The sequence below is a fragment of the Cyprinodon tularosa genome, unplaced genomic scaffold (genome assembly GCF_016077235.1).
Source record: "Cyprinodon tularosa strain WSP-4 unplaced genomic scaffold, ASM1607723v1 ctg566, whole genome shotgun sequence".
NCBI lineage: Eukaryota > Metazoa > Chordata > Actinopteri > Cyprinodontiformes > Cyprinodontidae > Cyprinodon > Cyprinodon tularosa.
The window spans coordinates 88682-115851 of NW_024039303.1; the positions used below are offsets into that span (position 1 = coordinate 88682).

Consider the following 27170-nt stretch of genomic DNA (forward strand, 5'->3'; position numbering starts at 1 on the left):
TGGTTGCAGTTACCCCTTTAACTGGTCTCTGCTTTAAACCGTCTGTAAATGCTGCAGAGTGGCAGATAAACTATCAGTTACAAAGAGTTCAGGTCAATTAGAGAAATTATTCATGCTCTTACCTCCTATTTACAGAGTGGATTTCAAACAGAGAAGGAGACCCCTGGGTAAGAAAAGCTCTGGAGGATAGCAAATTAAAAGGGGTCAAAGTGTTTTTGTGCAGCATTGTTAGGTATTCTGATAGAAAGCGAAGGCGGTGCAGTCTATGCAAAGAAAGTCTATGTGATGCTTGTGTGCTTTAAAAACAACCTTGGTGAGAAACAAACCATGTAACACAGGATAGTAGAGGATGCGGTTTATTTTTTTGCAAATGTTTTAATAACAGATATGCAGTGAAATAAATCAATAAATGAGAACTTTTGTATCATGGTTCCAGTCATGATTGACTTTACTTTCCCACATACAGTGCCTTGCTAAATTATTCATACCACCGGAAACGTTCATATTTTGTCCAATAATCAATTAAGCACTTTGATTTATTGCTATCAAAGTGCTTAACTGTGATTTTGAAAAGACCCTTCTTCAAGACCATTACCTTGACATAGTCCTTAAATAGTTAATAGATTAAGAGACTGTGATTTAGAGACAATATATATACAGCTTGTCTTAAAGTGTGGACAGGCATGCTGGCCATAATTGGAAGGAAGACCTCTTCCAGGGTACAAAGGACTTAAAAACCTCTGGTGGAAATCCACTTTAAGGCAAGACAACAACCCTTAACATACGGCTAGAGCTACAACGGAATGGTTTATAAAGAACATTTTTCCTGGGTTAGAATGGCCTAGTCTAAATCCAGACCTAAATTAAATTAAGTTTGTATACAAGAGAGAGGCTACAAATCTACAATATAATTCTCTAAATTGTACTATAAAATCAAATGTAACTACCATTGCTTTATGTTACTTTGTGTTAGTCTATCAAATAAAACAAGTTAAAGGGTAAAATACTTTTGCAAGCTCTGTAAAAAAAAAAAAAAAAAAACTTTTAACCCTCAAGTAACATGCAAGACTCCATTATGGCATCTTTAAAAAAAAACTCCCACTGACTGATGGATCTTTTTCTGGGAAAAATATTCTCGAGAACGTTGTCAGGGTTACTCCATGCCTGACCTAGACACATAAAAGTTTAAGAGCATCTAATGAAAGGTGTTTTCTTTTTTTTTTCTTTTTTTTTTTACTGCTGACAACCAGAAAAATCACTGCTTGCTTTTCCTTTATCTGCTTTTTGGCAGTCACTCGGGCGAAACACCACAATGCACTTAATATTCAGCAAAATCCCCAATCTAACACAGCAGTTTTTACATTTGAACACATAATAAGCTCCTTTTTTGACAACAGTTTGTCTGCTCGGCTTCAATTTTTTTGACAGGTGTATTTCTCAACACTTTAAAGGATCAGTGTCGAGTGTGATGCTTTGGATGAGTGGTCCTCTTATTTGCAAGCTTTTTACTAAAGTATCCCCACAAGGCATTATATTCAAGCAATGGGGAAATGGTATTCATGTAGTTTGACTTTATAGTGAGTTATAAGGATTCACAGCAATATTTTACCGGATCTTTTGATTTGAATCCCCCGCTTTTTTAACCAGGTCCTTAAAAAAAAATCAGCTCAAACATACAAATAAAAAGAAAGCCAGTGTAATAACTGGAAGACAAACACTTGTGATTGTGACCTTTATTTCTGTGCCACACATTTACAATGAAACACATTTTAAAAATGAACTGCACACACTTTGAGAAAAAATATTCCTATTAGGCCCCAACAAAGAGCAACTGGACAAATTTAGCTAAATAATAAAAAAAAAAGAAAAAGAACCTAAAATAAAGAAAGTAACAAATTATGAGTTGATTTGTTTCACTGGGAAAAGTTTTAATAGTCAGATCTCGTCCACATTAAAAGTAATCACAGCCATCCTATTAACTTTGGTTCAAGGGCCGACCTTAGAGAGTTAGCTGTAGGTCCAGCGCATTCAGTGTCGCTCACTAATAAGCAATTACATTTCAGGTTATGGTATATAAACAGGCTCTGATACATCATGTGAATTTTAATGGATGCAAATAAAGTGGGAGTGTTTGGATATTATTGGTAATTAAAAGATAAGCATCTATACAGTTAACCTAGAAAACCTTTTGTTAAGGACATTTAAAACTAAACAAATAAAAAAAAAAAAAAGCTTGCTGAAATTAAAAATTACCTCTCCACACGCAAGAAAATCTATAGGATTAATCAAACCCATTTTTAAAACTAAATATTTTTCAGTACATCAGAACAAAATGAAGAGCTATAATTTCCTATGTAACAGACAGCAGTGGAGTTCCCTGTGTGAAGATACAGTACAGCAGAAAGGGATGCTACAACAAGTCAACTGCAAATTAAACTGGACGAAGAATCATATGAGAACACTATATACTTTTTATATCACTTTTAATATAATTCCTATGAACAACATTCAATGCAATTTTTTTAATACTAAAAGACTCTTTCAAAGAAAGAGTGGGTGACAGTGAAGCACAAAGAAAACCTGCAGATATCAGTGATGTGCTGTTTTTTTTTTTTTCAGAGTGGAATGTTTTTCTTTTTTGTACAAAATCACCTTTGTTTGGATCATTGACTGCAAGGAAGCTCACAGAAATCCCAGCATAATTGGTAAGAGGGGTAGGGAGTTGGGTATGTTGGCACTTAAAAGCCACCACTATTAGGGAGGTTCTGCCAGCGCCTTGTAATTAAAGGCAAATTTACATTACAATGATTTCAGTCCACAATTAAAGCCAAGAGTGGTACCTTTTTATATATTTTCTTTACTTGAGAAGTGCTGATTAAGGTGCTTTGTTGGACACAACTATAGTCCAGAATACAAAAGGCATCAAAATCTTGGAAATTGTGGTTTTGTGTGTATTTTTGTATAAGAACATTAAAAAAAAAACACGGGTGCTGTACAAAATTAAACTTCTGCCAAGGCCATGAAACTAAATATTCATTTTTAAAGGGCAAATATATTCTATAGCCAAAAGAAAAAAAATGACAGAAAAACTCAATCATAATCTGCCTTTCCACTATTTTTCAAACTTATATTTTTGTTGCCATGTCTATAAGACCGGAAGTTCGTACTGTATGTGGATGATGAAACATTATCTGAATGTACATTATCTGACAGACTTGTGCAGCGGAACAAGACTGTTTTCTTTTTAGAAAAAAACCCATTTTTATTGGAAAGAAAACCTCGTATTGGTAACCCAGCAAAAAGATGGACTTTTGCTACAAAGGTGAACAACTAAACTTGAACCCAGCCACTGAGAAGGCGCAGCTGTCATTTGTGAGTATAAAACTTTAACAAGCTAGATCGAGAAAATGCTTTCCCCAAACCTTCAGCATATTTAGTCATAAGCTCCAATTGTTATCGTTTCTGAGCAAAATGAAGGAGGGACAGTTTGACTGCAGCTGAAATGTGATTGCATATCACTATTTTATGGTCCTTCCCATCCAGCACCGTTCACATTAGCTCGGCATGACACTTTAAGGTAAACAGCATGTCACTGGGAAACTAAAAGCAGATGGATTTCCAGAGTTTGCATGAAAGGACGGATATCCTCTGTATAAATCTTTATCCAACAGCTACATTACTGTAGTGTGTTAAGCCATCTCAAGTAAAACATGGACTAGTTAGCTGAGATGTGCACATTTACTGCTCATCAATATAAAGTAGGCGAGTCTGGGAAGAAGTTAGAATAAGTAATTTTAAAATCTTTGGTCAAAGGTGGATCAGAAATAACCATTAATTAAATGTTGGCAGACGTGTTAAGTTTTTAAATTACACTTTTCTTTTTTTATTTGCCCTTAGCGTTACAAACACATGGCGGAATTCTGTGCTGCCTCTTTTTTTTTTTGTATATATATTTTTAAATTTCGGTCATGAAACCAAGAATAATCAACGCAGCTGAAGAAAAAACATAAAAAAAATTATGATACACATCCTTTAAATTACTTTTTTTTGTTTGTTTTTTTTAAGAAACATTTCTGAACTTGATCACTTAGAACATCACCTCCAGCAACCAATCAGATGATGTAAAAAGGAGCCTGAAAACACCCATGACACATATGATGTAATCAAGATTAAGAAATGTTCTCACCTCTCCCTGAAACTAAAACACCTATAAACATCTGTAGCTCCCCGCGTTAAACCCCTAACATATTATTCACATGCATCTGTGAGAAAAGAAAACAGAGTAGAGAGCTTGCATTGCATCAAATCGATGGCAGCTTCTCGCAGTAGTAGCTGCAAGAATGTTAGCATGCTTTAAAAAACTTCACATTAAAATGTGCCCTGTAGAAAATATAGGTGAACCAATTTCATCTTTCCAGTGATCTTTTTTTTTTTTTTTTTTTAGAAGAAAAGTATAAAATACATCGACACTTTTGTTTTTTATGAATATGGATTAAGTCCTTAATCTTTAGCTGTTAGATAAGATGTGGCCTCATTTACGATTCACCGTTTTTTATTAAACATAATTAAATCCCTGTATAGTGACAGCAGGTTAAAGCTTCTAAAAAAGGTGCAATAAAGTCTTCATTTGTGTTTTATCATATTTAAACAAGACTTAAAGGACTGTTGTTTTAATGATTATTATTTATGCAGTGTTTATCTGCACGCATCTGCAGACATTCGTATTTGATAAAATCTGTATCTCAAAACAGTTTCCTGAAACTAAATGTCCATTAAGGATTCTTTATACATATTTTCATATACAGATTAAAGTAAAAACATCAAGAAAAAGAAACACTCATGAAAATCAAAAACATTATTATCGGATATTATCCATCACATCTCGTTCCAATACAGTGTTACCATTGAGATTAAGTGATAATAATGCTACATTTCAACTGAAAAGGGGTGGAAAAAAACAAACAAAAACGAAACCGAATTTCAGCAGGCAGAGCACTCGTTAAGGGTGGACATCGAGTGGATCAGTCATTTCTCTCGGTAGTACAGCAAATATGCCTTCAGTGATTCAGGCAGAGGCAGAGCCAGTATTTGTTCTCTCAACTCATTCACTTGCTTGATGATTTCAATTTCGCCAATGTCTCTTTCCTCCTCCTCCTCCTCCTCTGCCGCCACCTCCTTCTGTTCCTCCTCAGCGTGTTCCTCCACTTCGCTATCCACCATTTGGGGTATGAGCTGATTGCCCACAAAAACGTAGGTGTTGATGCGCCGCCGTCGGCAGCGCCTCCGTTTGCGCTTGTGTGGAACCCGCTGCACCGTTCCTTTCCCCTGATTGTCCTGATTCGACAGGTTTCTGAGAGTGCGGCGAATGTAGACGCGAGAGAGGTCCTGAAGACTGCGGACGGTCACCGGGGCTGGAGACAGAGAGGCACGATGCTTCAGGAAAATGTGCCACAAAAAGAATATTTATACTGCAGCTAGCACATTTGCTCAACTGGGTTGGCATAAGGGAGTAAGATTGCTGCAGGAAACTGAGCTGTGGCATTTTAAAAGAATCGAGTTGGCTTTATGCAGCAGTTTCACACAGATCATGTAGGACAAGGCAAGTATTGTATCTTACTACAATCACTTCCAATAATTTTTAGTGTACTGTGCCTTAAAAAAAAATGTGGAGTCAGTTTTCTACTTCAAGGCAAGTTTTTCTTTTGTTGTCAAGGCAATGAAACTCACGCAGCTGGACAGCGTCAGGCTTCTCTCCTTCCGCACGGCTCTGCTGCACCAAAGGGGCAAAGGACACTGCCAAGATGTTTCTGCTCTCCCATGTGCTCTGACCTGTTCTGGTTATCTGGGTCAGCTGTAAAAACAGAAAATAAAAAAATGGGATTGTTGTTCAAAAGAAAACTAAATAATGTCTAAATCACAAACGAGGCAGAAGTATCACAATACACTCTTGCACTATACAAATTCCACTGTTTTATATGAGTTGTTTCAGTGTGCCACTCTACATTATATTATTGCTGTGTTTGGTCTTACCACCTGATCAAAAGTGATCCTTTAAGGCTGATTTCAGACCCACAGCAGCAATACATCTTTACAAAACCCATCTGAGACGTTGAAAATCCCTATGACCATCACCATACATCTGCACAATCTCTTATCCTTCCAATATATTTAAAGATGGTTGAATGTGTTCCACTTGTATTCCTTTTAGTATAAATTGTTGGACAGGAAAGAAACTGCGTTAATGGTGATTCTGTAGAGGTTAGATGGGCTTTTCGATGAGGTCACTCCAAAGTAGTGACTTTTTTTTCTACAAGTATCAAAACATGGAAACAAAGCATAAAGCAGCAATTCTAGCTTTTTGTCTGACCAATCACGTCACTGACAGAATTGTATGTTAGATTTAAATGTGAGACATAAATCTCAAGATGATACAGGTATGGGCCAGCTCAGGTCATAATATCACCGTCTTCATAGAAAGAAGGGTTATCCGAAACTACTGACCAATATTGAGCCATTGGCCTAAACCAGATAGTTACAAGTTAAGTCAAACTTCCTGCCCTATGGACGTTTCTTTTACAGTTTTAACTATAACCCTTCCTTTATACACACACACACACACATCTTTTTTCTTTCAAGCTCTGCCTCCTTAGATCAATGTTCAGGCTTTGCCACTAATGGAACAACACCTTCTTTATTAGCTATTAGAGTTGACACCTTGAGGCCAGGTGTCAAAGTCCGTCTGGTCATTGCTAAATTAGACTTTAAGATATGAAGGTTTTATTAAGCACAGTGTAAACCCAGGAAACAAGCTCTTCATTATATAATAAATGTTTTGCTTCAGCATGAGCCAATCATGCTGTCGATATCTTTTACTATTATGGAATCAGAACATCATAAAATGATAGATTCTTCATGGTGATTCTGAAGTATTTTATAGCATGTATTTAACTGTTAAAAAAAATCTATTCATAATGAAATCCACAGGGGGGGAGATTCCTCATCATGACAAAGACCAAATAGAGAAAAAAGAAACTTAGACGTTGGTTATAACAGCAGCAATCTCACTGCTTCGAAAGACTTTCCTACACCGCATCTGTTCCCTCCCAAAGATCTGCTCGCTTTCCCTCTCGTCCTTTGAAGCCTTCAGATTTGTCCATTTTGAAGAGCAATTTGAAAAGAAGAGCTCCAGACAAGAAGAAGGGAGAAAAATGTCAGCTTGTAGCTGATAAAAGGCTAGAACAAAGTACAATGTGTTCTGAAAATGATTCACATTACCATGGACACAGCCTGCTTAGTTTTCAGCTATAGTGCCCTCACATCATTAGATCCTACAAAGATCTCTAGGCTTACTGTATACTGAGTGTACTTGTTTCAGTGCTTGGTATACAGAGAGGGTATATACACATGTTGTGTTCTTTGAAATGAAGTCTAGCTTCTTTAGGAATACAAAACAAAGCTGAAATTGAACCGATTAGTTTATTTCCTTTAGCACTGTTCTTAAGAAATGCTATGCAAAAATATTCATTTAAAAAAAAAAAATTTTTAAATAAACATGATAAAATGTAAATTCCTCCTTTTTAATGATACTGCTGGTTAAAGTCATTTATAGCGAAAGTGTTTAACACAATACTGTGGGAAAACAAGATACACAAAGGCCTGGTTTCTGTTACAAACTAGAGTGTTGAATGACAAATTCATTTTACTTTGTCCATGCTGGTGGAAAATCACAGCTTGATAAACTGATATTTGTTGCATCATTAAAAATTATATAGCTGTTTAAGTGCATCGATCTGAACACATTTTCTGAAAAATTGCCTGCATTACTGAGAACAAATTCCCTTTAAAGCATCATTAATATTTCTTGCTCACCCTAACTTGATATTAAATATCTGGAAATTCAAAAACTTACTGACCTTAAATTTCAGAAAAAATACCACTAAATTAGCATTAATTCGTTTAGAGGCCCCATCTATGCTACATTAAGACTGTCCTACTGTCTCCAAGGCTCTCCAAAATGTAGCTGGATGTTTGTAACTTGAGACTCTTGCTGCCACAAGTATCACATGTTTCCATGCAACCTGTGGACTTTTTTTCTATATATATGTGGAGTCTCTGCACCTAAACTATCAATTATAAATTTATCTGAAAGAGGCCACTAATATTCAAATAGCTTTATCAGCATCAGAGGATGCAAGTGATGATAATTTGTCTATGTAGGGAAGTTCAGTCAGAATAAATGTGCCTAATAATTCACAGACTGCATGCCAGCAGCAATGGTGTTATCAGAGTTATAATAACACACTTTTAGAGATCCTACGGTTTTTTTTCTTTCAAAATAAAGTTTTATTTTTTTAAGACCAGATTGAAAACCACTGATGATAACTAGCGTAGGAGGGTTACTCCTTTTTTAAAAATATTTTATACCTCTCAGAGAGCTAGGCAAAGCAAAACTACAATACCGCAAAACAGGATTAAGGTGGAAGGCAACTGGACTATTTCCCTCAGTATTTTATATGCCGAATAACCACCTACCTGTTACTCTTAAATTATTCCAAGTTATTCCAAAGCATATTTGCATGTGCTTTGCAATGTGCTCAGGAGGATTGCCCTCCATGCTGCGTAAATACTTCAGCATTCCAATTACAGTTAGCTCTGGTGTGAGCTGACAAAATTGATAGAGACTCCTGGATGGATTTTGAAACATCTTCAGAAAAAAAAAAAAAAGGCCAAAAGTCATCTTCATTTCCCTCCAATTTAAGCTTGTTTTTTTGTGGTTGCCATGACCAAGATGGCTGATCATTTACGCAGGCAAAACTACACTATGATAATAAAATCTTTATTCAAAATGAGGTTTTCCTTTTTTTCTTGCTTACCATCAAATGATCAAAATAACTTCCATACTTTTCTACACGCCCCAATCCGTCAACATTTCAAAACGAGTTCCGTTTTAAATAAGACATCATTTATAGCTGCTTCAATCCAGGGGCAGTTGGGGCTCAATAATGCATGAGAAAGTTGCATAATGGGCCTTGCAGGTCAAAGCTATGTTACCTTGTTTTCCCTTATGTTTGGAAATTTGAATAGCAATCAGTGTGTGCGCCGGTTCTGTATCTACCTGAGAGCTTGGAGCACTTACCTGATCCTCTATAGGCATCACCAGTATGCCTCCAATTTTCAGCAACACTTTCATGTAATTTTCATGGTCTTTCTGCACTCCTGCACCACAATAAATGCGATCGTATTGGTGGCTGTCTGTGGAGATTTCAAGGCAATTCCCAACCACGAAGACGGGTTCACAGAATTCAAACCTGTGAAAAAAATAATCAACATATCAAACACAGTCAGAGACAACATGTTTTTCATCCCCTTAGTTACACTGTCGCAATTGTACTATGCGGCAAAGAAATAAGCAAGACACCATAAGTGTTTTCACACATGCACTGCAGCCCTAAAGTTTTCTAAACAACTCATGAGTGAGAATGCAAATGTCTGAATCAGTGGTAATAGACTTGTAATGAACGAAGGCCCTTGAAATTCAGACGAACCCCATGTGCAAATAGAGCTGGCAATTGTCTGGGGACTTCACACTGCGTGTTCATTATCTTTCATCCAAAAGGCACTGAAGAGAAAAACACCTAAGAATGAGGAGGGAACTGTGAAAACTGATATATCAAGTAAAATATCTAATAAAAAAATGGAATATTTTAAAGCACTACGCAAGGAAAGTAACTGACATTTACTTTAATGTGAGTAATTGACATTTATTACTGAATAAAGAACCACAAACTTTGCAGCAATATAAATGTTGCTTATACTCCATTCAAGGTACTATACAGTCTAAGTAAAAGACGTTATGTTTAAACACATGCCTGACATAAGCATCCATTTCTGATGTACTTGTATTTCATTGACAACAAATACAAAGAGGCATTGTTTCTTTAGTTGGCAAATATGCTTTTTAACAGAATTTGTTGCAACCATTAACTCAACTTTTCTCTCCCATGATCAGAATGCTTTCATTACTGTCTGTAGGTTATAGCACCTTTGTCAGCAGCTGTGAATCTCTGGCCTGTTTATTAGAATAATGATCTTTTTAAATGATCTGCTCTTTAATGTGGATTTGCATGTTCAATGCATGGGATACTGACGTCTAAGCATTGATTTTAATTTTCCACAACTTTCTGTCTGACTCGTCTGCTGCTCCTGGATCTCTTTGATGCCATTTCTTTTTTAACAAAACCTGTAAGGTACCAAAGCAGCTGGAATTATATCGAGATGAATGATGTGGTGGACTTATTTATTTCAGGATAGGAAAGTAAACGGGACAGAATACAAATTAATTCAACATCTCTCAGGTTTTAACTTGTAAAAAACATTACATTTTGCATTTATTTGTTTATGTTCTTAACTCTTCTCTTATTCTGTTTTTTAAATACACTTTAAGGTCCACATTTCTCTTTGCTATTATCTTTTGCTGTTGTAACACCACAATTTCCCCATTGTGGGACAGAAGGGGTTTTCTATTCTATTCTACTCTACTTCAGCTGGGAAACCCTCATTAAAAAGATTAATAATCTCAATCAATTTTTATCCTTGAAAATCTAAATTAATAAAAGTGCTTCAACAACTAGGTGCTACTTTGTATATTTCAAATGAATAAAATCCTAATAATTGTTATATGAAAAAACTATTTAAAATGATAGAATGCTCTATGCAAAAATGTTAAATAGGGAATAATAAAATCAAATTTCTTTTTAAAAACAGAAATCTACAGATGTCTTTAGCTACAACAAACAAAACACATGCGGACAATAAGAGAAAAAAGAAACTGTGTTATAAAAAGAAAGTGTGTTATAAACTAGAGACACTTTGTTTTACATTTTAAATGAGGGCTTTGCGACTGTCCCTTATAAAAGACCCTTCGCCAAGTTTTCTTATTAGTACAGGGGCCCAACTTAAACCATCATAGCTCTGTTGAGCTTTCCTTTCCCTTTGCTCTATGTGTTATATTTTTAGAAGATTCCTTATAAATAAAGTTATAACCAGAGGGAACACAGATTTTATTAAAATATTATATATAAGTATATAAGTGAATGGATATACACTGCGAGCTCAAACCTTTACTTAAACCTTCCTTTGATCAAGATGATTTAATTAATGATTTGAGGAAATAGTTTCTAATAAAATGTGTAAGAATTTACACCATAGTCGCCTGTTTGAAAAGGTTTCAGACAGGTTTTAGAGCTCATCCTAGCACAGTAACAACGGCACTATCGATATACTTATGGCCATAGATAACAGTCTTGTATCTGTACCTGTATGTTAGATCACAGTGTTGCATTTCTGTAGGGATCCAGGGAACAACAATGGGCTTGTTTAAATCCTAAATGTACTGACAGATCATAGTTCATTTATTTAACTAATAAATGTCTATTTAAAATTCAGATAAGCCAGAAGTAATTGTCATTGGGTCAAAGTCTGCTTAGTCAATCACTTCATCTGGATGCCATTAAATTGAACTCTGTCGATAACATAAAACCACAGATAGTTCTCCTTTTCACTTTTGCTGCATGCATCCATCCTTTGTATTGCTGCAGAGACTGGCCCTGGGTACTCAAGTCTCTAGATTCAATCTGCTGGGTTAGACAGAAAACTTTTCAACTAAACTAACATAATCAACTTGACTGCAGTGTTGTAAACTTGTGCTATATAAAAATAAAAAAAAAACTAAATTGGGGTTATTTGTCTCAGACTAATTCTTCTCTCCTGAGCATTTTTAAAAAAATTTGTTCATCCTTGAATCCACATAGCTTGGAGAGTTTGAACTGTTTCATGTAAAAGATGTGGCTAAACTTCTAAGGTGTGTAAATTTGTTTATGTTGAAGTAAAACACAGAAAAATAAAGGAAACGGAGCGCATAACTCCACCCCCTCCTCCCCTTCATAAGCTTTTCCACATTTCACATCAGGGATGATTTTCAACCACCTCTCGTAGAGAAACTGCTCCAGTTCCTACACATTGGATGGACTGGACTTTGACTAGATAACTTCATATTTAAACTTTTCTCTGATACAACTCAGGTCTTGCTGCTAGGTATGCTTGTTGGTGTTGTGCATGCGTTCAATTAATATGTTCATATTTTTAGTGAACTGGACTGAATGGACTGCTTTTAAAGTAGTGAACGAGAGTGCTGCTCACTCTGAGAATAATGAGCGACACACACACAGCGCAGATTCACGTTCAATCGATAACGACACTGTTCATTGGATAACGTCAGGTTTTAAGGCCCTTATTATGGCAACAATAATGACAGACCAGCATGTTGGCTGCCATTACTAGTCTTCGCGATTCAGACTCATCTATCGGTATTTCTGACGCCAGTTTTGCAGAGCGCCTGGCAGTTTTATGAACCAATGTTAAGCTCTGACAGGAAAAAAATAAAATAAAAATCACGTTTTTTTGCAAACTGTGCCCACCAGGACTACAGTCCGAACATTAAGCACATCCACTTAAAATTTTAAGTGACACATCGAGTTAACTTCATAACAGCAAATGCATCTTTCCCACGATGCATATGCTATCTTAGGAAATATCTGCTACTGAATGACTGACATACAGATCTTTTCAGCCGAATCTGAATGTATGTACCTGTATGTTTCTGAGGTTCTGTCTAATTTGGTTAAATAAAGGTTTCACTGCACACACAGTATATCTTGACTGCATCGAGTATTTTCCATTTCTTTCTATCATGATCACACATTTAATGTGAAATATGAGGTTCTATTGTGTAGAAATGTGGCTTGATTTACCAAATAAACTTTAACTAGTTCATTTATAGGTTTTTGAACATAGTTCATTTTTGAAAAAGTGAACTATAAAAGTTTGATTTTTCACCGCTGTGAACTGAACTTTAAGCTTGTGTTTTTTAACTATGACCTGGCACAACATGCTGCTTTGGGTCATTGTCCGGCTGGAAGGTGAACCTCTGTCCTAGTTTCAAATTACAGGCAGACTGAAGAGTAGTTTTTGGTGGCCGAAAAGTTAAGCTTTTATCTCATCTGACCAGGGCACCCTCCTCCATAAAAGGCCCTCTTGCTTCTGTCAAAATTATAAATGTGCTATTTTCTACCCACTCTTCAATAAACCCCAGATCCATGGAGTGTAGGACATATGGGGATAACATGGACGGGTACTCCCAGCTCTGCTGTGAAACTCTGCAGTTCTCTAAGGCAGGCTTCACCAAAGTTGGTCCTCGAGGTCCGCCGTCTTGAATGTTTTAGAGGTTTCCATGTTTACAGTTAAGTAACAGCGTGTTAATCAGCTATCAGTGGAAATCATCTGTACTGAAGCAGGGAAACCTCTAAAACCTGCAGGAAAGCAGCTCTCAAGGACCAACTTTGGGCTCTAAAGACAATGAATTTGGTAGTAACCAAGGGGAATATCACTGATTTTTTTTTTCTTTTTTAGAAAAACACCCTGACTTTGGTTAAGAACTAATATATATATATATATATATATATATATATATATATACATACACACACACACACACACTTTGATTGCTCACAATTTCCCTCATTGTGTGACCATTTGACCATTAAAGCTAATGTTTTGCATGATAACTTGTTACAGTCTTCATAGCAAAGTGAGTGGATACATATGCATGTATCAATGTTAAAAATAATCCAATATTTTATCCACATTAAAAGTAACCCGTTTTGACTAATTAGTGGGGATCCATCTAATTAAATAGGAGTTAAAAAAAGAAATCAAAAACAAAAGGCCAAGGGGAAGGTCTATTTTGCAAGGCAGTGTGGAAGAACACTGTGCCGAGTACAACAGGAAGCAGCTTTATACTATGCAAAACTGGAGGACAATAAACGATTTTGAAATGTTAAAAGTGTTATGGTCTGATGGACTGTTTGCACTTGAATAATGCTTCAGATTTAAGATTGACAAAAAAAACCACCTCAACCAGTGTAATGCAGTTTGGGGAGCCAAGTGTTTTTGTTTTTTTTCTGGCAATGAAACCAGCTGCAACCTTCCGATTGTAAAACCCAGCATCAGCCCTCCAGCTGAGGAACAGCCTCTCCATCTCCTGAGCTACAGCCATTTATTAACATTTATCTGTGTTTAATTTGTGCACACTGACAGTGATCTGTTTTAAGAGTATTTACGTGGGTGGTTTTGTTCTGGGCAGCTTCTTGGCTGACTGTTTGCTAGGCAACCGTCAGAGATTCAGGAGGAATTAGACTCATTTACAGTTTGCATCTGACAATAAACACACTTAACAAAAACCAAAAGGAATATTCTGAAGACATTTACTTACTTATCAAAACTGTCACTATTCTTAATGAATTCATCAAGTTTCTGTCGGGCATACTCAACCACATCCTTGTGGAGCTCGACTCCATGGTTCACACCATAAGGCCCTAAAACAGAAACAAAAGAAAAATAAATAAAATACAGGAGAAAGTCCTTCATCTCAAAGAGACCCAAATACAACCCGCCTGCGCTACATATTAACTTGGTCAATTTTTGAGAGGAAAAACTAAATGTTAGTTTGTGGTCTTCAGACAAGAAATATGATTATGCTTCCCTGTAAATGAATAGCAAATAAATAAGGTTTAACATTTTGTTATAAATAAAACAAACAGTTAAATTAGCTGTTTAGTTCATAGAGAGAAAGCACCTTGATCGGCTTCAATATAATTTAAATGTTAATCAATTGTAGAAAACGAATCATTAACTCCGTTTCTGTAACATATGATTAAAAAATAAAGACAGAAATATGTTTTGAATATAGAAATGTCAAACTGTGGAAAAGTATGTTCTTGTATTGTACAGTAAATGCATTCATTATCTAGCCTGTGCTGCTGTTGCATAAACTGCTGCATCAGTGCAGTGAGGCTGGAAGCCAATAAACCTGTGACTCTGCTGAGGTGTTCAAGATGCCCTGGTTGCTTTAATAACTGCCTCCTGCTCATCTGCATTGTTGGGTCTGATCTCCCTCATCTGCCCACTGATAATACATCATCAATTATCAATAAAATTTAAGTCATGAGTGTTTGCAGTGCATGTACAAAAGTTATATTACAGCCTTACTATGATCTTTATAGCAAGTATCTGTAGTTTGGGGGGGCGCAGACAAATGGCAGACATTGTTGCAAAATGAAATCAGTTTGTCCATAAATGTAGTCATAAAAATGAAGCATGAAGTGCATTTCATTAACCTGGTGAACAGCTGATGACTCTTGATATAATCTCTGGAAACAGCTTAATGAAAAAGATGTGAAACTTCCTTCGGATGTTTTTCTATCACACCTTTTCCTTCCACTTAACTTTCCATTAATCTGCTTAAATTAGGAGGTCTGAACAAAAAGTTTATTTTGGGAAAACGATATAGAAATAAGTAAAAAAAAATCTCTTAAATTAAGTGCATTTACTCTTAATTTGAAATGGTAAATAAGATGATTTGCTAATGGAATGTGTAGTTTTACACTTAGAATAAGATAATTAGATAATATTTTATGCTCCAATTGCAAAGGGTCTCACTTACCTCACCAATGAAAGGTAAAATGCACTTATTTTAAGAAAAAATTACTTATTTAGATTTCAATGTTTTGCAGTGCACTGGCAGCTGGATGGTTGTTGTGTCAGCCATCTTTCCTATTATTGTTTTGGCCAAAACCTAACATTTCTGTTTTAAAAAATTAGCTTTTTTCACTGCAGTGTCTGTCTTTTCCGCAATGAAAAATTATAGAGAATAAACACTACAAATCAATAATTTCATTGAATTCTTCTACATAATAACCAAGCTTCCCATTTTAAGAGAAACTAATTGAGTAGATTAACTTTTATGTGGTATTCTAATCTAGAAAGATGAACTTGTAGAACATCTAAGAAACTCCCCTGTGAAGCATGAATAAATTGCATAATACCTATGATGAGCCCAACCATCGTGCTCAAGTAGCCGGTTCCACTGCCAAGGTTAAGGAAAGAAAGTCCTGGCTGCAGTTTGAGGGCCTCCATTACTTCAGAGTATATACATGGGGCGGACAGGTGAATGTTTCCATGTTTCCACGCCAAGTCTTTGTAGGCACTGTCCCGATAGCCGTCCAGGTAGTAGTCGCCCCGGTCTATGGCCCGGAAGGCCTGCTCCACCTTCTCTGTGCGGATGTACTGAGCTTCCTTCAGGTTATCAATAAGGTCATCGTTGTCCTCCCCGGCGCTTACAGCTCCACCCATGTTGAGAAGAGAGAAGAGACACAGAAGGGTGGAACTCGTACGCAGGCTGAGTGAGTCCCCCTTAGAGCGGCATGGAGCTCTAAACAGGCTGTGGGGATCCTGCCAAACCGAGTCGTTGAGTGTCACTTCAAATGGTTCTCATGTCTGAGCAGCAAGTGACCTGAGAGCATTAGCAAAGAAAAAAATACAAACAGAAGCATTATTTTAAGGGTCTGCAGGGAAACACTGTGTCTTCAGAGGTTAACCAGTGAAATGCTAATTTGGTTTGAAGTATTGAGGATCTATTAATCCACAGCCAAATGCTGTTTGATGATAAAACAAAAATTAAGCAGGGAAAGAAGCCAGATGATGAATTTTCTCTCCCCACCCCCAAGATCTCTCGCAGAACAGCCGGAAGAGCACAACTGCAGTTAATAACTTTGATAAGGTTTTTATTCAATTTGGCCTCAAGGGCCACTTCATAATACATGCTGACCTACTGATGGGGCTTACAGGAGTGAAACAAAACCATCATTAATGTAATTCATAACCTCTGCATATCCTGCAGTCACAAAGATAAATATCTGCTGTTAGAAATAACAAAACTGACAATCTCATACACCCCTAAGTATCTAAAGGACAGCATTCAATTACCACTGTTCAGTTCAAGTCAGAGGCCTATGAACACTCCGCATAGCATGAATAGCTAATTCATTTTGGACTTTTTATGATTTGTTTAATCATTTCTAGGATAAAATAATAATAAAACTGCTGTTTGTTTTAGGAAAACTTCAGTTTTTCTGTGGATGTTTTTCCAACAACTGAAAGTTCTACATATAAACTCAAATACATAAATACACACATACATCATATCCAATATGTCCCTCTGTATGTTCCTAAAAAACTATACACTTTTACAGCCAGAGGGGAAGATGTTATCAATGGTTATCAAATGCTTAATCTCCTGAAAGGGGGTATGGCTTATAGCAAATCCAGAATTGTTCTGACAGGTGGGTCATTTCTAATGTTACTCTGAGATGACTGTACTGTCAGACAACCAATCCTTCACCATTTCCACCAAACTGTCCCTCTAAGGTCTTAGGAAATCTGTTCAAATTGTAAAGAACCAAAATAAACCACAGAGGCTCAATCCTGCCATAACTTAGAAAATGCTGGAATACCAGTGTCTTTGTCCAGAGTGAAGAAAACTGAACATGGATAATAATAAAACAGAAGCCTTCTGCTAAAAAAAAAAAAATGATAACAGTGAGCTTGACTGAAAACTGCAGCTGTCCAAATAAAGACATAGCAAATATGATTAAAAATAAAGTTGTATGGTCAGAGTACTGTAAGAAGAAAAAAAAAATAGCTTTAATACCAATTGGACTTACTTTAGCTTATTAAAGCAATGAACACTGTACCCACTGTCGAGCACGGTGGTAGCAGCATCATGCTGGAGCTCTGTTTAGTGCTGGTACATTGCACAAAGTGGATAAAATAATCAAAATAAAATAGTATTTCTACAACTTACATCAAATATATTTTTAGCCAAAAATAATGGAACACCATTTTGTGTTTCAGCTGGTTTGATGCAAAAATTGAAAACAGTTTAGATCCAACAATTCTACCAAGAAAAGTGTTTACAGTGCCGGCTCTAGGTTCTTTGGGGCCCAAGGCGAGAGTGCCCCTTTACACTCTTACTTAAAAAAAAATGACTCCAAAATTATTCAGTTTTTATTCTAAAAAAAGTTACTCCAAAATTATTCAGTTTTTAATTCTAAATGTTCACACAAACACTTTTTTAAAGGCATACTACTTATACTTAACCAAATGTCCTGGGTTGAAATACAAAATCAAGACGAGCATAACATTTTGCAATTAAAAACAAAACTCAAAAATATCAAAGTGAAATGTCTACCTTCATTTTGGTCAATTTTTTTTTATAAATAATGCTTAATTAAATACAATGTGCAGTCAAAGTAACCTTAAATAATCAATTTTAGGTTTGGACCAAGTTGCACACCTTTCCACAAGAGGCAAGTAAACACCCAGACTTCCCTAAAATTCCCAGTGTTGTTCAAAACTTAACTCATCTGAATTTCCTTGCAGCAGTGGGGGAGAGGCGGCCTATTGGAATCCTGAGGTTCTGAGTTTGAGCCCCACTCCCACAGACTGCCACTTTAGGTCTCTGAGCAAGACCCTTAAACCCACTGTTGTATAATCACGGCCCAAAGTGAGATCAATAAAGTTCAATTATTATTACATAATTTTTTTTTTTTTTATTCTGCAATTTTGCACCCTGTCAAGCAGATGGTGCCCCAGGCAGCTGCCACACAGTGGTTAAATATTCAGCTTGAATTAAGTCAGAAGCTCTTTGGTGGCAACAAAAAGCAGGTGGTTTCTCTGCAGCTTATCAAATATTAGTAGAGGTGTAGCAATACACCCATCCACATCAATAAATCAGATTAATGATTAACGATACAGTTACAGCTGAACATCGTCAACTTTAAGATGCACCTTAATTCTGAAATTCCCCAAGAGCGAATCGACAGTAAACATGTGATCTATTATAATTTTTTTCATATTTAAAAGAGACTGTTTTGATTTAGATGCCTGTAAGAGGTTAGAAATAAAATGACCAAAACATATTTAGCTATATGTCTAATGTAAAACTAAAAGTTACTGTAACAATATGCAAATTTTATTCTGTTTCCCTTAGAAATTTAGCACCAGTTTTTTTTTTAATATAACACATTTTTTGATTCATTTACTCAGTTGCCAAAATATAAAAAATGCAAGTTTGAAGGCAGGAAATAAACAAACAAAAAGACAGTGAGTATTCCTGAATACAGCCTAAAGTAGAAAGTGTGCAAGATGTTTCTCATTTTTAGTCAAACTGAGTTCTTATTTGATGTAACCTGTCAGGTATTCAGGTGTGAAAAGACTGATTTAGTTTTGCTTAGGGCGGATAATGTCTGCAGAATGACTCGGAGTTGACATAGTTGGCTTCAGATTGGTAACACCTCTGAACATTTGTTCATTCTTTTTGCTCCTTTTCTATGCTCCGATTTTCTGCTCTTATTGTCCTGCATGGTTTTAAAAGCTTTAGGCCTTTAAAAGAACACTTCAACTGTTAAGAATGTAGGACCAATATCAAGGATCATGCATACAGAAAAAGAGCAGAATATAAAAATTATAGCCTGTAAAAAAATGACATCTGTACAGATGCAGGATTTTCTCTAACTGAACATAAGCGGCTTGTGATGCAGCTCAGGAAGACGAGGTTTGAATTTGTTCTCTGCCGCCTCAGCATCTTCACATCTGACTCAGCTAATAAAGATTAAAATCAGAGGTGACTTTGTAGAGCGATGCCCGGTAATTTTCCTTTGGCTCTTTCACGCTGGCAAAAAAGAACCATTGATTCTCTCCCCCATCGTTGAAAATAAAGGAGAGTATTTTTCATCCCATTTTTCCTCTGTATGCATTGGAAGCAAATACAGGGAATTGGGTCATGTGAGGAATTCAAGCAAAAATGCTTTCCCGTGCTTTTGCAGTCTTACCTATGATAATCCACGTTTGTTGAAGAGGGGTTCATTACTGGCACTTTTAATACAGATTATGGAGCTAGGGAACAGCATTGCAGCACGGCTGTAACAAAACAAATCTACTAGTTAAAACGCTGATATCATAGCTCTGTACGGAGACAGTGGGAGAGCCATCTGAGGTAATGTTTACACAACCTGAAATCAAGCAGAATAAAAAAAACAACATGTAACAGATCTTCTGTCAACAGCTCGCCTGTGGTAACCAAATACCACAGGCCTGTCTGGGCGGGACGCACTGGAACACACTGCAGACAAATAAAGTGCAAAGTAAAATGGAGGAGGCCATATTTATGAGGCATGCCTTAGATTACAGTCAAACTCATGCATCTGGATTTGAAGATCAAAGCAAGTTTTTAATATGAACTATATAGCAGAAATAAAACCCTCTCATTGCTCATTCTTAGAGTAAACTCACTAAACCAGGGTCAGCTTTCTCCAAAAACACAAAGATTTGTTTTGTTAGTTTTTTTTTGTCTCAAGATAGATTTATCCATATTTACATTCTGTGGCCACTTTGGTAGAAAATCAGTTTTTATTAGGGTTTAAAGTGGCCTATAATTGTGAAATAAAGGAAAAAAGGGAAAAGTTTGCATGCATACTTGATCCATTACACCTAAAATCACTTGCGACCAAGTGATTTTAAAGGAAGAGTGTTAGAGAACATTTATGAACAAATGGGGTCATAAAGATCAAGTAAAACAGCAGATGGGTCAGAGATAATTCTCTAAAGAAGTCAAAGGTCAGGTTATAAAACAGAAACCAAAGCAGTGAATATCCTCTTAGATTAGAAATGGGAGGCAAGATAACCGCCAATAAAAATCCGATGCGTAGGTGTTTGAACTTGTAAGTAAATAAAGCTGAATGAATTAAAGATTTGTGTCAACTCATACATATATGTGATTAGTGCTCCAGCTAACGATTATTTTGCAAATCGATTAATCTCTCGAGGTTCCCTTATAGAAGATTTTTTACAAAATTAAACCAGATGAAACTAAAACTTTTCTACTTGAGGAGTTCTAGAAAGAGCATATTGACATACAAAAACTTTTTTTTATATTAATGCAAAATGCTTACATACATACACACACACACACACACACACACATATACATATATATATATATATATATATATATATATATATATAGTTTTTACAATTTTGGTATAGTTACTGCTTTAAGTTGGTTGATCTGTCAGCTAAAGGCATGTTTAAGTATCTCTATACGCCTGTTAACGATAAATCACCTAATTAGTTGAAGATTATTTCGATAATCAATTAATCACAATTAATCCTGTGTGAATCTAAGTTATGAATTAAAGATACAACTTTGCAATAAAACAAGTACAAATCACACATTCAAGTGTGATTTTGCATAAATGTAACATTTAAGGTATAGATAATGATCAATGGATCATTATCTATACCTTAAACTAATACATCCGCAGTGACTTAATTAATTTAGCGTTAATCAGTAAAAAAAATTAAAACAATCCTTTTCGACGGAATCACTAAGTCCGGGAACGGCCATTTTTGCCCAAATATAGTAACACCTCACCCCTGACATCTTCCGCCAGTGACGTCACGATGGGGTAAGCTTTGCTCCATTCTCCCCGCTTTACAAGCAAAATCAATGGGAACTAATAGACACACCTGCCATCAACAATTATTTAAGATTTCAAGAGGACTTCACCATTTAAATTCGCAAGAGCTATAGTTAAACTGACAATGCCAAAGTGCATGGCAATCGGATGTTGTAATACATCGAGTAAAAAATGAAACTAAAATTCATAACTGCATTATTTAACCATAATAATGGCATTGCAGGGCATCCTGACATCTTTCAGTCCAAAAGTAAACTTATCAAATCATGTGGTAGAATTTGTGAGACCAAATATTAGCGTTTCCCTTCTGCTTCACAATGATGTAAAGCATCATGTGATAATTTATATTACTAATAATTAAATACATGGATTTTTATGGTTTTATTTAGAAAATTGTAAAAAATAAAAATAAAATTAGTTCAAGGAACTATACTATTTCAAATGGTGCATTACTCCACTATACCTTTAAATTTAAACCAAAAATATATATATAATTTATGTTAACGAGAGAAAACTTTTTACCTTATACATCAAGAATTATACTGTTAACATTTGGCTTTGAAACCAGTTTATACTACTGCAAAAATATAAGATTTCACAGTGCAATACAAAATATATGGGAACCTTACCTATACCAAACGTTGGGTCAGGTTAATTTCGTTAGCATCAAACAACTTGGGCACATAAGGAACTATTTTATTTACAAATTAAACATTCTAGCTCAGTAAAACAGCTTTTTATTGAAATGTAAGTACACTTATTTTTGATAAAGGAACAATGGGTGAAATCATTGTTGAAGGGGCAGTAAATTATGGACTCATCACTAATTTGCATTTCTAAAACAAATACCTGCTCAAGCCTAATTCTGTAGAGGTGTTTGTACTTAAGAGATGGTTGCAGTTCACTGTCTGTTGGTTGTTACTAGGGTTGTCACGATACTAAACTTTTCAACTCGATACCGATACTAAGGAAAATATTTGATACTCGATACCATTTTCGATACCACAAGGATAAAATTTCAACAGAAAAATTTTGATTAATAATTAAAATACAATAAATAAATAAATACAATAAACAATAAGAACAACATTTTGAGGTTGTTTGCTGTGCACAGTATATAGCAAGCTTGATAAAAAACTTACAAAATTAAAATTAAGTTTTCCTTACTTGGCTATGCTTTGCACACATAACAATGACACTAGCCAAACCGGTTAAGAAACAAAAAGTAATTCTCAGCAGCTGCAACTGTTACAAAAAAAGTCTGAAACTGAAAAGTACACAATATTATTTAATCACACAGTGTTCTGAAAGTGCATTTTCCTCTATTCTGCTTTTTAGATGAATGACTGATTAGGTGCGACTGGTACTCGATACTTTTGAAAATGAGTATTGTATCCGGATACAACATTTCAGTATCGATACTTTTTTGAGTATCGATACTTTTGACAACCCTAGTTTTTACTGGGCTAATATATGTCTATAGCCTCTGGAAAGATGCTTGGAAGCATTGGATGCAGGTCCAGCAGATATCATAACAGTTTCTTCCCCACTGCCATTAGACTGCTGAATGTTTTGTAAAATGGGTTATTGTATTGTATTTTATTATATTTTATCATTATATATATAAAAAACAAAAAACTGAAATGTTAGAACTGTAAATTCATGTTTATATTACTGTTTTTATACATTTTTTACTACTTGAAAAGGAACTGAAATTGTCCAAGGAGCTGAGCTGTTCTAAACAATATTTCTTTTTGTTTTACACTTCTGTAAAAAAAAAAAAAAAGACAAATAAATCATATATTTTATTTCCTAAGCTTTGCTTGATTTCAAGATTTTTTTTTCTTCTAATGTCAAAAGGGTGATCAAGATGTTTTGTTTTATTGAAAGCAGTTCTCTCACAGCTAGATAATATGACTTTTTTGTTTTGTTTTTGTTAAAAATAAAATTACTGGCTGAACAACCGCTAAGAATCAGGCTCATAAATATTTTGTAAGGAGTCGTAGGCTAGTTTCCACATCAGTATCTAATGGTTCAAACTCTCCTAGAAGTTTAGGAAAAAACGGTTTCAAATGGATTGTGAATTAAGGTGCAAAACAACTTTAATCCCACATATAAAAACGTTTTTTGCTTAAAACGCTTAAACAGTTGTCCTACATGCTGTTCTGTATTTTTAAAAACACAGTTGTTTAAATATTATTGATATCAAATCCAATCTTAGCCTTATTATAAGTTTAAATTCATAGGAGAAGAGTTAATCGCTCTGCTTTTGCTTTGTTTTTTTAACCACTACATCAGATTTTCCCATAACTAAGACGTTTTATTTTATAGCAACAGGCTGTAAATCAAACCAAGACAATCACATCCCTGTTAAATAAACAAAATGAATCCTAGTCCACAAAATAAATCTCCAATGGATCAGTGCAGTACTGTAACCAGATCAGGATTAGCAGTTTTAGGCCTTAACCTTTACCCCACCACTTATTCATTTCTGAAAATTAACATGTCCGGGAAATGTGAACGCTCTCCGGCTGTGATCCCACTTGGACACACACTGCAGTGTCAAACAGAGGACAAACATTTCATGCATAATCTCCCTGTCGGTATTCTACAGGGAGCAAATTTATGGTTCAAACCAGAACGAGCGTCATGCAGGGTGGCTTTCAAACCTTCGCTCAGTGAGTGCGAGGAGGAAAAATCTATATGGCAACAGCAATATGCATGAACAAATCTACAACTACAGCTCAATTTTTACACAGCTTGCAAATTGCTTAGGATCCATGTCACACATCAATGACGACAAATCAGTCTTTTAATAAGGTGGACACTGTTGATTGCAAACAGCAAAGGATCTTAAGTAACATGCTAGGTATGAGTCTTCATTTCCAGAGCTGCATATGACAAGCTATAAAATGTTTACCATAATGATCTTTGCTTTAGCACCATCTTCAGACTAAATTGTTAAAGTGCTCTGTAGTGGATAAAAACTGCAGCTTGTGTCAATAACAACTCTTATTTTCCACCTTAAAGCTGTCAATACGATTTCATATGTGCATTCAAATTTATTTTTGCTATAATGGTAGATTAGTTATCATCTAAAGGAATGTGTCTATAAGGTTATTGATGTTTAAAATGTGTCGGCGAGAAACAGTTCCTGTCTGTCTGTTGTAGGTGCTAATATTTTATTATATTTTTTTATGATTTATCAATTTACATAAACAAACTGCACTGCCTGAAAGTTTATTTAAATGTATATGATATATGATATGCACCATTTAATGTAAAGATTTTTTACATAAAAAATAATTGATCATGTTCTCTTTTTTTTTTTTTTCTCAATAGTTGCGTTTTCCAAAAGAGGGCAACACAGTTGATTATTAAGAAGAGCCTTGCTGGTATTTGCAAGAGAAGTAATGCCTGCGACATGCATCGATTTTTTTTTTTTAATTCAGTCTTTTCTAAAAAAAAAAAATAATAATAATAATATTAAAAAGGAGCCCCTCATGTTCATGGAAATATCCTCTTGATACAAGAAAACTGTTTTGTTTTTTTTATGTTTTTTTTTAAATGGGGCACTTCTAATGTCATTGTTAGTAAGACAGTAATCAATAACTTGCATCCCTAATTGGGCTGGGCAATTAATTGCATTTGAAATATAATAAAAATTTAACAAAACGCAATTTTCAAATCACAGAGGCACTAGTTTTTAATCACACTATATTTAACAAGAGCAGGACACTAAATGTCTCCCTCCAGCTCATTGGGTGGTTGTTTCTCACCACACAGAAAGGTAGAGAGATTAGCAGCTAACTTGCAGATCAAGGAATACACGTAAACTAAACACTTTTTCACACAATGGTTACAGAAAGGTCATGTAACAATGGACTCTGGGCAAGCAAGTTCTCAAAAACCAAAAGCCTTGGGTGAAACATCTACAGGCTCAGGGTAGGAAAATGGAAATAAAATCAAAATTGCAATTTAGATATTTGGCCAAATCGTTCACCCCTAATCTCCAATACTAGAGATGCACTGATCTATTTGTTTCCAATGGACACGGATACATGGGCTAAGCATATCGGACATTATCTGATACATCTATGAACTTTATCTCCTGTTTGTGACATCAACATTGCTAAAGGTAATAAATGAACATAGATACAAATCCTCTCTAGCTGCTTTATGTGCTTTGTGTGATGAAATTAAAGTAACAAGTAACATAATACAAAGTCACTGTAACTGTATGATATCAATAAAGATAAAAATAGGCAAGAATCCCGTTTAGTCAGTATCTGAGCCGATCCAAGTATCAGATCAGAGCATCTCTACATAGAACAGGCAATGTAACTACTATAAAAAATAAAAAATTATAATTAGGTTAAAAAATACCTAAAAAGTCAGTTATAATGCTGAGATGAAAATTTTGCAACATTAAAAAACTGTTTTCAGGTTAGTTTATCCAATGAAAATGAAGGTTTCTATGCTGTTTCTATAAAGTAAACACATTTAAGCCCAAACTTAAATTTAATAAATTATTTTATTATTACTGTCTTTGTTGTTATCATCATTATTATATTAGTTTAGGACATCCTATTAAAAGGAAGCACTTTCCTCTTGTCCACAGATGTTCCTGAACAGTCATTAACTGACACCTGAAGCAGCCAATCAGAGCAGCCCCTGATCATGTGATCCCGTTGCCACATAGACACTGGTCCTTCAGCCAATCAGCGGCCCGAACACGCTGCGTGACAGTGGAGCAAAACAACAACACCGTTTACATGAATCCAGCCCTTAAAAAGCCATGAACCTTCTTTGTTCTTTCTAATATCTAACTATGGTGAACTCACGGGTGCCAAACCATAAATACACCTGCTGTTAAACACAAAGAGGGGCTGTACTGTAGTTGAACATTCACGCAGCTTTTTGTTTCCACTTGAGCTAAAACGCAGTTGCTGACCAGCTTTCTGCAGTGCGATTAACCCCAATCTTTAGCCGTATGCAAATCGCCAAACCGGTTTGTTAAAGCGGAAAATAGCAGCCCTCGTGTGATTTTAATACTAACGGTGTAAATAAACCCAACGGAAAATAAGAAAATAATTTCCCGCAGCCTCTTCCGGATTATATTAACATTTATGACAGTTAAAAAAAAAAAGTGTCGCTAAAACCTGAGTGCGCATTAAGAAATAAAAGCTGACTTCCACGGAGAAGGAGAGCTTTATTTCAGAGGTTAGCCTCTGTGTTTTTTTTTCCCTAAAAGTACGTGGGAACAGCTGTTTGCGTGGAGCTGGCTAAGGTTAGGTTTTGGTGGGCCCGAGTACGCCATCATCAAAACAGAGACAAAGCAGGTTAGGTAAGCTCCGCTCTTTCTGTGCTCTAACACACAGCAGCCGAACACAAACACAACGCTGCTCCTCTGCTGTGGAAGTCCGTGTCACAGCAGACACTTACACACATTAAAGCAGAAAACTCGCAAACATACGGAACTTAAACCAAACGGTAAACACAGAAAAATACTCACAATGCCGTGTCGCATTTACTTACTCCTTGCAAGTGAACGCACCGTGCAATGCGACGGTCAGTGGGAAAAACAAACACCTTCAGTAGAAAACAGCTTCTATTGATCAAGCTCTGCGTGTCTGAGCTAACTTTGATGGTTTGGTCGGATATAAGCGTGGTAGCGACGAGACGCGTTGGTGAGGAGGAAGAAAGAAACAGCTGAGAAAATGTAAACACGGGTCA

General features: G+C 35.7%; 1 protein-coding gene across 3 annotated transcripts; it reads right to left on the reverse strand.

Annotated features, from left to right (window-relative positions):
• Positions 1–1718: 1718 nt before the first annotated feature.
• pcmtd1 (protein-L-isoaspartate (D-aspartate) O-methyltransferase domain containing 1) lies at positions 1719–27170 on the reverse strand. 3 transcript variants are annotated; one of them, XM_038305813.1, is made up of 6 exons: positions 26992–27170; positions 15942–16408; positions 14330–14432; positions 9137–9308; positions 5728–5851; positions 1719–5411 (listed from the first exon to the last, which is right to left on the reverse strand). In XM_038305813.1, exons 2-6 carry the CDS (start codon positions 16246–16248, stop codon positions 5026–5028), a joined length of 1092 nt encoding a protein of 363 aa, XP_038161741.1. In that variant the 5' UTR covers positions 16249–16408; positions 26992–27170; the 3' UTR covers positions 1719–5025. The 3 variants fall into 3 exon arrangements, with proteins under 3 accessions (XP_038161741.1, XP_038161740.1, XP_038161739.1); XM_038305812.1 differs by having other exon boundaries at positions 26973–27170; XM_038305811.1 differs by having other exon boundaries at positions 26950–27170.